The 13102-nt window shown below is 43.1% G+C and overlaps 1 protein-coding gene across 4 annotated transcripts in view; it reads left to right on the plus strand.

The window, feature by feature from the left end:
• LOC129851010 (ras and Rab interactor 2-like) overlaps nucleotides 1-13102 on the plus strand; it is a 44665-nt gene that overhangs the window by 24408 nt on the left and 7155 nt on the right. For all 4 annotated transcript variants that reach the window (XM_055917167.1, XM_055917159.1, XM_055917177.1 and 1 more), the window contains 3 exons: nucleotides 822-894; nucleotides 5261-5352; nucleotides 10582-12147. In XM_055917167.1, coding sequence (XP_055773142.1) covers nucleotides 822-894; nucleotides 5261-5352; nucleotides 10582-12147 — 1731 coding nt within the window. The remainder of the gene's footprint in view (nucleotides 1-821; nucleotides 895-5260; nucleotides 5353-10581; nucleotides 12148-13102) is intronic.

Here is a 13102-nt window from a genome sequence, read left to right on the forward strand (position 1 = left end):
TTGTTCCATGTTGTGTTCATTTTTGTTCAGTGTAGATGCTGCATCAAACAGTACTCAAGTTAGCGGGGGAACATTTTTGAAAACTTAAGATCAGCAAGAGTCAAGTATCCAGGCTAGAAATGTGCAAATGTAGAGTACTTTTGTGTAAATGTGGACATAATGTTTTCACATTACACAGCAGACTTTGACATCCTGTTGCTCTTTTCAAGTTTAGAATTCATCCAAGTTAAGCATTTAATAATGGAGTTCAGTGTACAAGTGAGGACTGCTCGCTGGCCTGCTGTCTGGATTTAACCCACTTCCCCAATTTCCTCTCTTAAATGTAAATACACATTCTCTCCCCCTCCCTCACTCTCTCTGCCTCTTTCTTTCCTTCCATATCTATCACTTCCTGCATACCCCAATCTCTATTAAAATGTTTAAAAATATATATTTCTCTCCGTCATCCCTTTTTTCTAGATCTGGGACACGTTTATGGGTTATTAAAGACTTGTTGTATACAGTTGCCTTTGTCTGGCTCTTCATGCCTTGGCAAATGAACCAGCAAGGCACCAGATGTGTACCCTGTTGTCTTAGTAGAGTGACCCAAACGTGTGAGCAACAGTTTTTCTATTAAGTTGTGTCTCAGAAGACCATAATGAAATGAATAACATTGGTAAACAGTGATAAGTTAACTACTTGTGATAATGCAGCTTGTATGGTATGTCACTGTAGTTCCCAAGTGAAAACATCACTACTCTCATCTAGGAATATTGCTGTTCTGATTTATGGGAATAGCCTATGGAAATGTCTCGGTTCCTTAAATATACATTTCTCCACAGCATTCTCCTTGGAGGGATCGGGCCTCAGCTTTGCAGACCTGTTTCATCTTGTGGCTTTCTGCTGCATCAGCAGGTAACACACACACACACACACACACAAAAAACTGTACCTTTCTCATCCCAGCTATAAATCACCTATTCCTTTTGAAGACGAACACATGGAGCCCAGAGGTTACTGAAAGAACCTGACTCAGTTGAAGTTCAGAGAATAGCATTTACTGGCCACCTCATCAGTTCATGTTATATGAGACTATTACACTGTTTTCTTCAAACTATCATTGTCAGTCTAGTCTGCACTATAACAATTCAAATTACTAGTGTTGAGCAACATTTTGGGGGGGGGGGGGGGGTTATTAAACAACTAATTGACCGACGGTACTTTAAATACATTTTTTTTTTTTTTTTGTGAGCCCAACATGCTCTTTTTCTACAGAGAAATCTATGGGACACTGGGCAGAAAAGAGTTGTAGTTTTCACTTAAGCAAATATTTCAGCTATTTCAGTGCAGAAACTTGTTAATTAACTCAGTGGCGTGTATTCATGGATGCCAAGGGAAGCCAGGCTTCTCCAAAAAATGTACCAAGAAAAAAAACATGCATTTTTCATCTCTGTATTTCATGATTTTCCTTACATTCACAAGAGGCTGAATGTACAGTATCTCATCGGAGAAAGCATTCGAGTGAGTGAAACAGCGCGTCTCTGTATGTGTAGGCCATCTACAGTTAAAGTCGGAAGTTTACATACACTTAGGTTGGAGTCATTAAAACTAGTTTTCAACCACTCCACAAATTTCTTGTTGACAAACTATAGTTTTGGCAAGTCGGTTTCGGACATCTACTTTGTGCATGACAAGTAATTTTTCCAACAATTGTTTAGACAGATTATTTCACTTATAATTCACTGTATCACAATTCCAGTGGGTCAGAAGTTTACATACACTGAGTTGACTGTGCCTTTAAACAGCTTGGAAAATTCCAGAAATTATGTCATGGCTTTAGAAGCTTCTGATAGGCTAATGAGTCAATTGGAGGTGTACCTGTGGATGTATTTCAAGGCCTACCATCAAACTCGGTGCCTCTTTGCTTGCCATTATGGGAAAATCAAGAAATCAGCCAAGACCTCAGGAAAACAAATTGTAGACCTCCACAAGTCTGGTTCATCCTTGAGAGCAATTTCCAAACCCCTGAAGGTACCACGTTCATCTGTACAAACACCATGGGACCACACAGCAGTCATACCGTTCAGGAAGGAGACTCGTTCTGTCTCCTAGAGATGAATGTACTTTGGTGCGAAAAGTGCAAATAAATCCCAGAACCATAGCAAAGGACCTTGTGAAGATGCTGGAGGAAACCGGTACAAAAGTATCTATATCCACAGTAAAACGAGTCCTATATCAACATAACCTGAAAGGCCGCTCAGCAAGGAAGAAGCCACTGCTCCAAAACCGCCATAAAAAGCCAGACTACAGTTTGCAACTGCACATGGGGACAAAGATTTGTACTTTTTTGGAGAAATGTCCTCTGGTCAGATGAAACAAAAATATAACAGTTTGGCCATAATGACCATTGTTATTGTTTGGAGGAAAAAGGGCAAGCCGAAGAACACCATCCCAACCGTGAAGCACGGGGGTGGCAGCATCATGTTGTGGGGGTGCTTTGCTGCAGGAGGGACTGGTGCACTTCACAAAATAGATGGCTTCATGAGGAAGAAAAATGATGTGGATATATTGAAGCAACATCTCAATACATCAGTCAGGAAATTAAAGCTTGGTCGCAAATGGGTCTTCCAAATGGACAATGACCCCAAGCATACTTCCAAAGTTGTGGCAAAATGGCTTAAGGACAACAAAGTCAAGGTATTGGAGTGGCCATCAAAGCCCTGACCTCAATCCCATAAATTGTGGGCAGAACTGAAAAAGCGTGTGTGAGCAAGGAGGCCTACAAACCTGACTCCGTTACACCAGCTCTGTCAGGAGGAATGGGCCAAAATTCACCCAACTTATTGTGGGAAGCTTGTGGAAGGCTACGTGACACGTTTGACCGAAGTTAAGCAATTAAAATTTTCCTGGCGCACCAAAAAGTGTCAAGGGAAGCCAGTTTGGATTTGTTGTCACTCCTATTGTGGCGACTTGTGTTGTCCTCCAGTGGCTAGCTAGCTTAAATTGGCCCTTTCCTAAATTCTTATTATCTGGCTTGGCTTTTTCTGGCTTGGCTTCCCCAGTGATTTACCCAAGCACAGCTACTGAATTAACTACAATGACCGTCATCCATTGCGCCTGTTCTTTTCTGGCTCGGACAAAGATGGATAGACTTTTGTTATGCCTGCTTCGTTGTGTTAGATACACAGACTGCATACGCCGCCGCATATGAGGAATGCACACAACACGAGACCGCACGTGAAAGTTATCTACTTTGAAATCTTGTTAAAAAAAATGTAATACAGTTCTCAGCATACTTACGCAGGCTAGCCTAGAATGACTAAAGACGGTACAGTACAGAGATGATGTTAGATGGTTGTCTGGCTGGCCAACTTGGTCTCGGAGCATTTCATATTATTTCCGAGACACTGCATTTATATGTATTCATTTGTGGATGTCCAACCATTTTGTATGATATGTTACGAATTACAATTCGTATTATATGTTACGAATTTGCATAATGTACAATATGTCACGAATTACCAATACTTAGGACATGTTACAAATTTGCTAAACATAAATGTTACGAATTCTAGCTAGGTGGTTAACGTTAGCTAGGCTAGGGGTTAGGGTTAAATTTAGGAGTTAGGTTAACAGGTTACAGTTATGGGAAGGGTTAGCTAAAAGGGTTAGGGTTAGCTTATATACTAAGTAGTTGCAAAAAAATGTGTGTAAGTAGTTAAAAAGTTGCTAATTAGTGCAAATGCTAAAGTTATCCGTGATGAGATTCGAACTCGCAAACTTTGGGTTGCTAGATGCCCACCCATCCGCCCCGACCAACCACCCTACTAAGTAACCATTTGTCTTATGTAACCATATCAAACGTAACATATCATACTAATTTCAGTGTCCTGGATTTATGTTTCCTATGTTACTCTAGTCTATGAGAACAGGCTGGGCTGGCTGGCTGCTAGTGCCTGAGCAGAGATGAGATGACTTTAAGGAATGAAAAATTATAGTAATGTACACAACTGAAATATTTTATTAGACAACGGAATATTTTCAATGTTTTGGCAATTGAATGTTCACTATTTTTGGCTTTGGAATTTCAATTAAAAAGATATAATTTTACTTTCATTATTTCATAATGCATTTAATGTGTAAAAAACATTTTTATGGAAAAATGGGATTTAAAAAAAAAATGTTTTTTTTTAAAACAGAACAGTCCTCAAAGCACATATCGCTCAGCAGAACTACAGTTTTTTTTTTTTTTTTACTTTGGTTAGTAAACAAGGGGTCACTTGATGCTATTCTAATTTTGGATAAAACTTGTGATTGATTGAAAACATGCGGAGATCATCCATTCACCTACTCTGCATCTCAAAGACACAGTGGTTGGAACAAAATCTCAAATTTGGACTCTCAAAAGGATAGATATCCACCGGTCTAATGTCTATTTGTTTTTTTGGCCCAAGCAAGTCTCTTCTTATTAGTGGTGTCCTTTAGTAGTGGTTTCTTTGCAGCAATTCGACCATGAAGTTTTGAACAGTTGATGTTGAGAGGTCTGTTACTTGAACTCTGAAGCATTTATTTGGGATGCAATCTGAGGTGCAGTTAAATCTAATGAACCTATCCTCTGCAGCAGAGGTAACTCTGGGTCTTCCTTTCCTGTGGCGGTCCTCATGAGAGCCAGTTTCATCATAGCACTTGATGGTTTTTGCTACTGCACTTGAAGAAACTTTCAAAGTTCTTAATGTTCCTGATTGACTGACCTTCATTTCTTAAAGTAATGATGGACTGTCATTTCTCTTTGCTTATTTGAACTGTTCTTGGCATAATATGGACTTGGTCTTCTGTATACCACCCCACCTTGTCACAACACAACTGATTGGCTCAAACGCATTCAGAAGGAAAGACATTTCACAAATTAACTTTTAACAAGGCACACCTGTTCAATTGAAATGCGTTTCAGGTGACTACCTCATGAAGCTGGTTGAGAGAATGCCAAGTGTGCAAAGCTGTCAAGGCACAGGGTGGCTACTTTGAAGAATCTCAAATATATTTTTGATTTGTTTAACACTTTTTTTTTTTGGTTACTACATGATTCCATATGTGTTATTTCAGTTTTGAGGATCTCACTATTTTACAATGTGTAAAATTGTAAAAATAAAAACCCATGAATGAGTAAGTGCATCCAAAATGTTGACTGGTTGTGTGTGTATAGATATATAGAAAGAGTGAATTAATCCCTTTCCCATCTGTCTCATTCATCTCACATATTGACTGTCTGCCTCTCTCTTAGGGATGTCTTGCCATTCACTCTAAAGCTTCCTGAAGCCATCTCTGCAGCCAGGACGCCAACAGGCTTGGAGGAGGTGGCAAAGCTAGGAGCAGGTGAATGTCCACTAGACTGATACTGTACATTTGTATTGATTTAATTCATATCTGAAGCATGAAGATTTAAAAGTGTAGCCTCACTCTGTAGCTGGATGGTCATGCTAGTTGACTGTAGTCACTTAAGAAAAGTCTGAGTACTTTAGGTCTAATCCCACATTCTGTTTAAAACCAAGCAAATGTTCTTCCTTTGGCTGTTCTTGTAAATCACATTTAACCACATTCTCCCAAGTTAAATTAGTAAAAGCCCAAAGCTCTGTGTGTCACCCATAGGAATAATGCCTCTCTGAGCCCCAAATCAGTGGCTGCTAGGCACATGATTAGGGGAGCATTGGGGCCCTGGAACCACGAATAGGCCTCACTGGGGGCTTAGACCTCTAACTCAGTCACTGTGCAATGTGCTCTCTCTGTGCCAAAGCTGTAATGTCGCACTGCCTCTGAAAGAGCCAATGTATAGGCCATACTAGCCTCGGTGACACACTGATTTGATAACATACTTCCTTTGGTGTGGTTTCGAGTGATCTTCACACACAACAGGCCCACTGTGTAGCTTTTCCCTCTGATTAACGTGAGGAGAGCGCATTGAGACTTAAACAATGCTTGGGTTTGTGTGTGTTGCTTGGGTTTGTGTGTGTTGAGGTAGATGCGCGTCACTGAAGGTTTACATGGATTTTAATGATGTTCATATAGGTGACCATGCTCTGTGAGCCGTGTGTAGGTAGGCTATGTTGCGTCACTGAAATATGGCTTTGGACATAACAAAAGACACCAGTGCTGAGTTCTGACGTCTAGATCGGTACCTGTGACGTGGGTCTGATTTCAATACAGTTGGGCTGTCTATCTATGCTTCAGAGAAAGTAGACTTTCTATCATTCTGTCTATTCAACCATTTGTCTGGTTAACAGACCAGCAGAAGGTAAGATTGATTGAAAAAGAAGTGCACATTAGCTGGACATACTAGCAGATGCTTGATAAGTAAGTTTTTCAAGCAGTGAACAATAAGCAGACATTTCTCTTTACCATGAGGCTGAACTTGGCAGTATTTATTCACTCTGTCATCATCTGCCTGTGTTTCAGGTTTCATTTGCCTCATATTCTTCAGCTCACTCTAGATTTTCCCACCTGACAGTTTTTTAGACCAGAACGTTTCCCCGTTAGGCCACACCCTCCCAGTGCCTCAGGTGTGTAACCTGCGAGACAGGATTTTAGATGCAACAAGTTCACACCTCGCCGACAACAGTTATTATTAACACTTTAGGGACGAATGTGTGATTTTCATCCAAGACACATGATTTTCTACATTATTTTATGTTCAGAACAGGGGCATTGGGATTTGATCTTAACGGAGAACTGCATTTCCTGATTTGGCGTCGTTTTTCATCAATGCTCATTAACAAATGAAGGCAAACGAGTTGTCTTCGGGGTGTGGTTTCATGTGGGTGTTTTTTGGGTGGGTTGTTTATTTGCCATTCAATCACAACAAATGAGCTAAAATCACTCCTGACTGCAAGGCCAGGCATGACTCCAACACCATCATTAATTTTGCTGATGACACAACTATGAGACAGCCTATAGGGAGGAGGTCAGAGACTTGACCATGTGGCGCAAGGACAACAACCTATCCCTCAATGCGATCAAGACAAAGGAGATGATTGTGGACTACAGGAAAAGGAGGACCAACTGCTCGGCCTCTGACCGCAAGGCACTACAGAGGGTAGTGTGTGCGGCCCAGTACGTAACCGGGCCAAGCTTCCTGCAATCCCGGACCTCTATACCAGGCGGTGTCAGAGGAAAGAATCCAGCCACCCTAGTCATAGACTGTTCTCTCTGCTACTGCACGGCAAGCGGTACCGGAACACCAAGTCTAGGTCCAAGAGGCTTCTCAACAGCTTCTACCCCCAAGCCATAAGATTCCTGAACAGCCTATCTAATGTTAGCTAGTGAATATTTCTGTCAAATCACAGTTATGCCAAGATGGCAAGAACCAGTGTCTGGAATGTGTTTCATGAGACACTTGTTCTACAACACCTTGCAACTTGCTAACATTATCCAATAATGTAGCTAGCTAGTGTAAACAACTCGCTGTCATCAACAACACCAGGCACAATCTCCACATTTTAACGTGTATCTAGAGTTTGATGTAATCCAGATCCTGGCCATATGATTGAACAACTTTGAAGCCAACTATTTTCCGATCAATATGTGCATTGCACCTGAAGCTGCTGCCAAAGATACACGGTTGTCTGGTGAATTCGTTTTGCATGGCCAGATTTGCCAGGTAGGCGGGTTTTCTCCTTTAAAACCATTCCATTAGTCTTCCTAAGGAGAGGTCTCTGCCTTCCTGGGGCTCCGGGCCATGCAAAGCAAACTAGCCCAGTTTTTTCCCCCAGAAAACACGGTTCCACCACGTGTTAATAGGCAAAAGGGGGCATGAATTGTTGATATAATTGTAATCTAAAACAACCCCTTTAAATCATGACCCATTCACTTGCCAAACTCAATTTTGGATGTGACTTTATGACCAAAATTATCCTATTTACACCTAGTAGTCAATTTTGACACGCATTGTTTCTGACTCATATCGATGCCACACAGGCTGTTTACAACCAGAGAAATCGGTTCTAAGGGGCAGTTGTCCTTTAAGACCAGAGGAAAGAGTGCCCTTTACTGGCCATGCAATACCACCTCTCGTCTCCCATCCATCCTTGCTTAACTTCAGATCCAAGCCAGCAGTGGGATGCATGGTGCTATGCTGCTGACACTTCTCAAACTTTTATCAATAATAATATTTTCCAGAACACAAATATCATTAGATGCCACTGTGCTGTTGTTGACAAGGCACCAAAATGGACTGTAAAGGTAACTGATTAAGAAAATGGAAGAGCTGCTTAATGAAAGAATAACGAAAATCAGTCACGCAAAAGAAGTCTGGAGGAGTTGGGTAGGAAAAACTTTGACTGAGAGCTGGCGCGCGAGTGAGGGGGTGACTGGGGGAGGAGAGAATGCTCTGTTGACAGCCCGCCCCCACGCACTTATTAGCATGTGTGAGTCATAACACAATCCGTGTGTGTGAGACACGACTGCAAGGCTGGACAGAGGCAGCAGTGTGCTCTAAAGTTCTCACTACTAAAACTACGGCAAACTAAAATCAGAGCTGGTCTTTGTCTTCTGTGAGTACAGTAAGTCAATGTTTGCTCTTACATTGTGATGTGACTTTGGCTGTGTCTGGTACGGCTTTGTGTGTTTTATTGTTCTATAGAGTGAGTTTTCTCTGTCTAGTACAGCACTGTTGTATGAGCTCTTCAGTTGGATGTGTCTCGTGTAGCAGTAGGTTTAGTTCTGTCAGAGTATCATTGTTTGGTCTATGGCTTTGGTTGCGAAATTGGTGGCTGTGTACAGTCGTGTCCAGCGCTGTTCTTCGTTAGTCCTTTATGGTTAACGTTATATCGCACTGATTGAAACGTTACTTTGTTGGCATTATGCAGGTATGGTTGTATTTATTTGCAACATGTATTAATGTGACGTAGATAATAGGCATTGGTAACGTGGTATGATAACAGTAGCTTAATTGACTCGATGGTGTAAGGTTGATGTGTATTGGCGTTGTTGTGCCTACTTTATCAGTAACTAAGCTATATCAGTGTTATTATCAGGCTATTGTAGCCTCCGTTTTTAAAATGGATAGTTCAGGATTTATCTACTTCCCCAGAGTCAGATTAACTTCTCGATTCCATTTGTATATATCTGCTCCAGTGGAGATTTTGGCATGCACATTATTAGGGTGAGGCACATGGGCTACTAACAGTTTACTACACAACATACACTTAGTATTACAGTTTTAGCTACAGTATACATATATACCTGACATATATTGTATGCTACTGCATAAATTATGTAATATTTAGGACTCACAAGGAGGTCCTTCGTGGGCAAATGTGGTCATCAAAGTCTGGCGTTCTCTGGATTTATGGTGATTTCAAGACAACTGGGAACTCGGGGGGAAAAAACCGAGGTCGAATCATAACGTCAGTGATCTTCAGGTCGGAGCTCTGGGAAGAGGCCCGAGTTTCCGAATTACAATTCCGAGTTGGATGACCATTCAAAACGTATTTTCCCAGTAGGAGCATTTTTTTTCTCCAGTTTCCAGTTGTCTTGAATTCACAGAAGTCAGATTTCAGAGTTTCCAGTTGTCTTGAACGCGGCAGAAATCGTGCTGGATTGACAGCATGGCCAATGTTGAATGTTTATCCTTTTAAACTTGGAATAGAGACCCTTAAACCCAGATTTGGACCACACACCCTCTCCACTGAATAGCATTTGCAATGCTTTCAGTTAGCCACTGATTCTTTCAAAACCACTCATTGTTGAATTTGGAATTTCCAACATGTTGTGTAATGTTTATGTCCAATGGATTTTGCGGTGATGTAGGGCCCCATGAGTGACAGAACACTGAGCCAATCACGGCGCAACTAGAGAACATTACCACCCCCTACACTCCGTATCTTCTGCTGGCTGCACCACTACAGAAAGCACTTGAGCTAGGCTGAAACACCTGCATTTTGGAGCTACCTTAAGGCAAGAAAGAGACCATGTTTTTAACTCAATGATAAAAAATAAACTTTGTTTGCAAGCTGATATGTGACATAAATGCCAAAATAACATAATAAATAATGTTTTTTTTGTTGCCCGTTTTTCATGTTATTTTGGCATTAATGTGTCATCAGTTTCTAAAAAAATAAATAATAATTGAGTAAATAAAGCCTCATACAAACATGGTCTCTTTCATACTGGAGCAGATCAGTGGCGAGCCCCACCTGCCCTGAATGACGGGTTGCCACTGATCTGCTCCAGTATGAAGGAAGTTACAGGTAGTTTTGCGAGCCAATGTTGGCTGTTCCTGTAGACTTCGTCATTGCGCTAAAGCATGTTAGCAACTTCCTTCAAACTGAACACAGAGACATAAAAATGGTTCCACACATTCATCTGATACTGGGGAGGTATATAAAGGGAGTCATTGACAAAATCCTGAAGTATCCCTTAAATGTGTTTCTATTATGTTACAGTAACATGTTACCCTTATGTTTTGATGTTGTGTAATATCAGGCTGACTCTGGTAGTGTTTGACCTGTAATGTTATTGTGAGTTAGGGCAACATAGAAATAATATTGTCATGATGTTAATGTAATGTTGCTGTTGTAGTGTCTGAACCTCTCTCTCTCTCTCCTGCAGGGTTCTGGGACTCTGAGCGTTGCCGCAGGAGGAGTTCTCTCTCCTCGTTGTCCAGGACAACCACCCACAACCAATCACCTAGCCTGAGGCCGAGGTCCGTTTACACCCCCCTGGTCACCCGCACCCCGTCCCAGCTGGAGTGTTCCCAGTCCAATGGGGCTCTCTGCTTCATCAACCCCCTCTTCCTAAAGGTTCACCACCCAGAGGGTGGCAACCACACCTTTTCCTCCTACACCAGCCACCACAACAACAACCCCCAGCACCTAAACAATAGCAGTACAGCTACAACTGTACAAGTACAACAACAGCACTGTACCAGCAACCCAGATCGACTTAAAGACAGCCCTCAACCCCATAGCGACAGCCCTCAGAGTGATAGCCCTGGCAACAGCACCCAGCATCATAACAGCTGTGTCAGCGTGACCCGGGCTAACAGAGTTTCCCTCCCGCCACCTCCTCGCCCCCCACCTCCCTGCTGTGCCCCCCGTCGCCCAGCCTCCCCACAACGCCAGCGCAGCATGCCTGAGAAGATATCTTGGATCAACCCCCCAAAAGAGAAGGACCGGGTGGGAGAGAGGGAGAAGGGCAGTAGCCTTCTCTCCCGCCTGGGCTCCTCTCTCAGCATCAGCCCATCCTCATCTTTCCTCTCCTCCTCTTTCCTCTCCTCCTCCCCTCCCAAGAAGCGTACCATCAGTGCCCCCATCTCTATCCCCCTGTCCCTCTCCTCCCCAAGTGACGTCGACTGCCGTCTTGCTCTCGATGACCAGACTATTGAGAACGCCATATCTCTCAGTCTGGCTAAGCAGGCACTGAGAAACGCCACCAACCCCGATGACAACACAGAGGGAAACAGTCCGTCCACTCAAGACCAAGCCCTCTCCTGCCGAGAGGAAGGAGGCGGAAGTGGAAGAGGCGGAAGTGGAAGAGGCGGAAGTGGAAGAGGCGGAAGTGGAAGAGGCGGAAGAGAAGAGGACTGCATCCAGCGCCTGAGCGACATGAGCATTTCCACAGACGACTCCACCGACTCAGTAGACTTCTCCCAGGGCTTCTTCCCCCCACTCGCTGAACCCAGCCCACCCACCACCAATAACCTGGTGCTGCCCCTCACCCACCCCTACAGCAGCATGGTGGAAGATGATGATGAAGACGAAGCAGACTTTGGAGTGAGCGTGGAGAACGACCAAGACCAGGACCTGACCATCACACCTCCCGGGCTGCGCACCAAACGACGAGCCAGTGCCGGAGCCATGGTCATCCAGCAGGCCCTCAGGGGCCACTTCCGTAAGATGAGTGGGGTGTTCAGCTCTCTCCTAACCCCTGAGAAACGGGCCATACGGAGAGTCCTGGAGCTGTCCAGGGATAAGGGCTCGTACTTTGGCTGCCTAGTGCAGGACTACTTGAGCTTCTTGCAGGAGGGAGGGGGCTGCCAGGCCTGGCAGTGCCACGCCTCAGGGCTGGAGCTGCTGCAGACGCTACGCCAGTTCATCACCCAGATGAAGAGCTACCTGCGGCAGAGTTCTGAGCTGGAGCCCCCCATTGAGTCACTCATCCCAGAGGACCAAATTGGTGAGTGGGGAGGGGTGTGTGCAAATATGTGTGTTTTTCCTGTTATACAACATTTCTGCAACTATTGGACATCAGAATGCTGATTAACCGTTGCTAATTTGCCAGACGTCACAGTAAAAATGTACGTGAACTTCAGTTGTTCCATTGTCATCTTTTAAATGGGTAATTAGTTGACATTGAGACAACCAAATGGCTAAAGAAAATATTTTTTTTAACTATCAGATCTGGAAATATACGAACTGGAATAGACTGTGTATGCCTATAGACCGGGCGAGAGCAGCTCAGTGCGCAAGTGTGTACGCATGTGTGTGTGAGCTGGCCATTGTGGTTAGGATTATGTATTTAATCTCAGGCTGAGATGAGTCCTGTGTCAAATCTACACATCAATATATATATATACACCATTACACGAAAAGCAAACACAATCATAGAAAAAAACATTCTTCACTAAAAAGGTTCTCATTTTGAATTGCCCGATAGGCATCAATTCATCTCATTTTAGAGAGCCTTGGACATTATTCTACAAGTAAGTTGCAAAAAAACCTAAATGCAGATTTACTTAACTCTGTGGAGATAGAAGGGTCTGGTATCTCGTACGTCTGTAAGCAACAATGAAGTAAGGTCTGTCGGAAGTTCATGCAGAAGGGCTCTATAAACAGAGTGCAATGCATCAATCTACAAGACTTCAAAGAGGGCCAGCCTACTTTTTGAAACATAAAGTAGTGATGTGAACCGATTACGGTTCTCTGTGACACTGGCATATCAAACACCTGCCTAGGGGAGGGGCTTAAAGATATTCATGTGTGGGCATTATTGGGGTTGGAAACTGGCCCAAATTGTAAACAGTGAAAACAAAGCCTGTTTCCACTAGAGGATAATTCTGTGAACTAGCTAACATGAACTCAGCTGTTCCCACTGGTCCTTTTGACAGGTGAAGAAGACAAAATACCATGGA

The sequence above is a fragment of the Salvelinus fontinalis genome, chromosome 1 (assembly GCF_029448725.1).
Source record: "Salvelinus fontinalis isolate EN_2023a chromosome 1, ASM2944872v1, whole genome shotgun sequence".
Classification (NCBI taxonomy): domain Eukaryota; kingdom Metazoa; phylum Chordata; class Actinopteri; order Salmoniformes; family Salmonidae; genus Salvelinus; species Salvelinus fontinalis.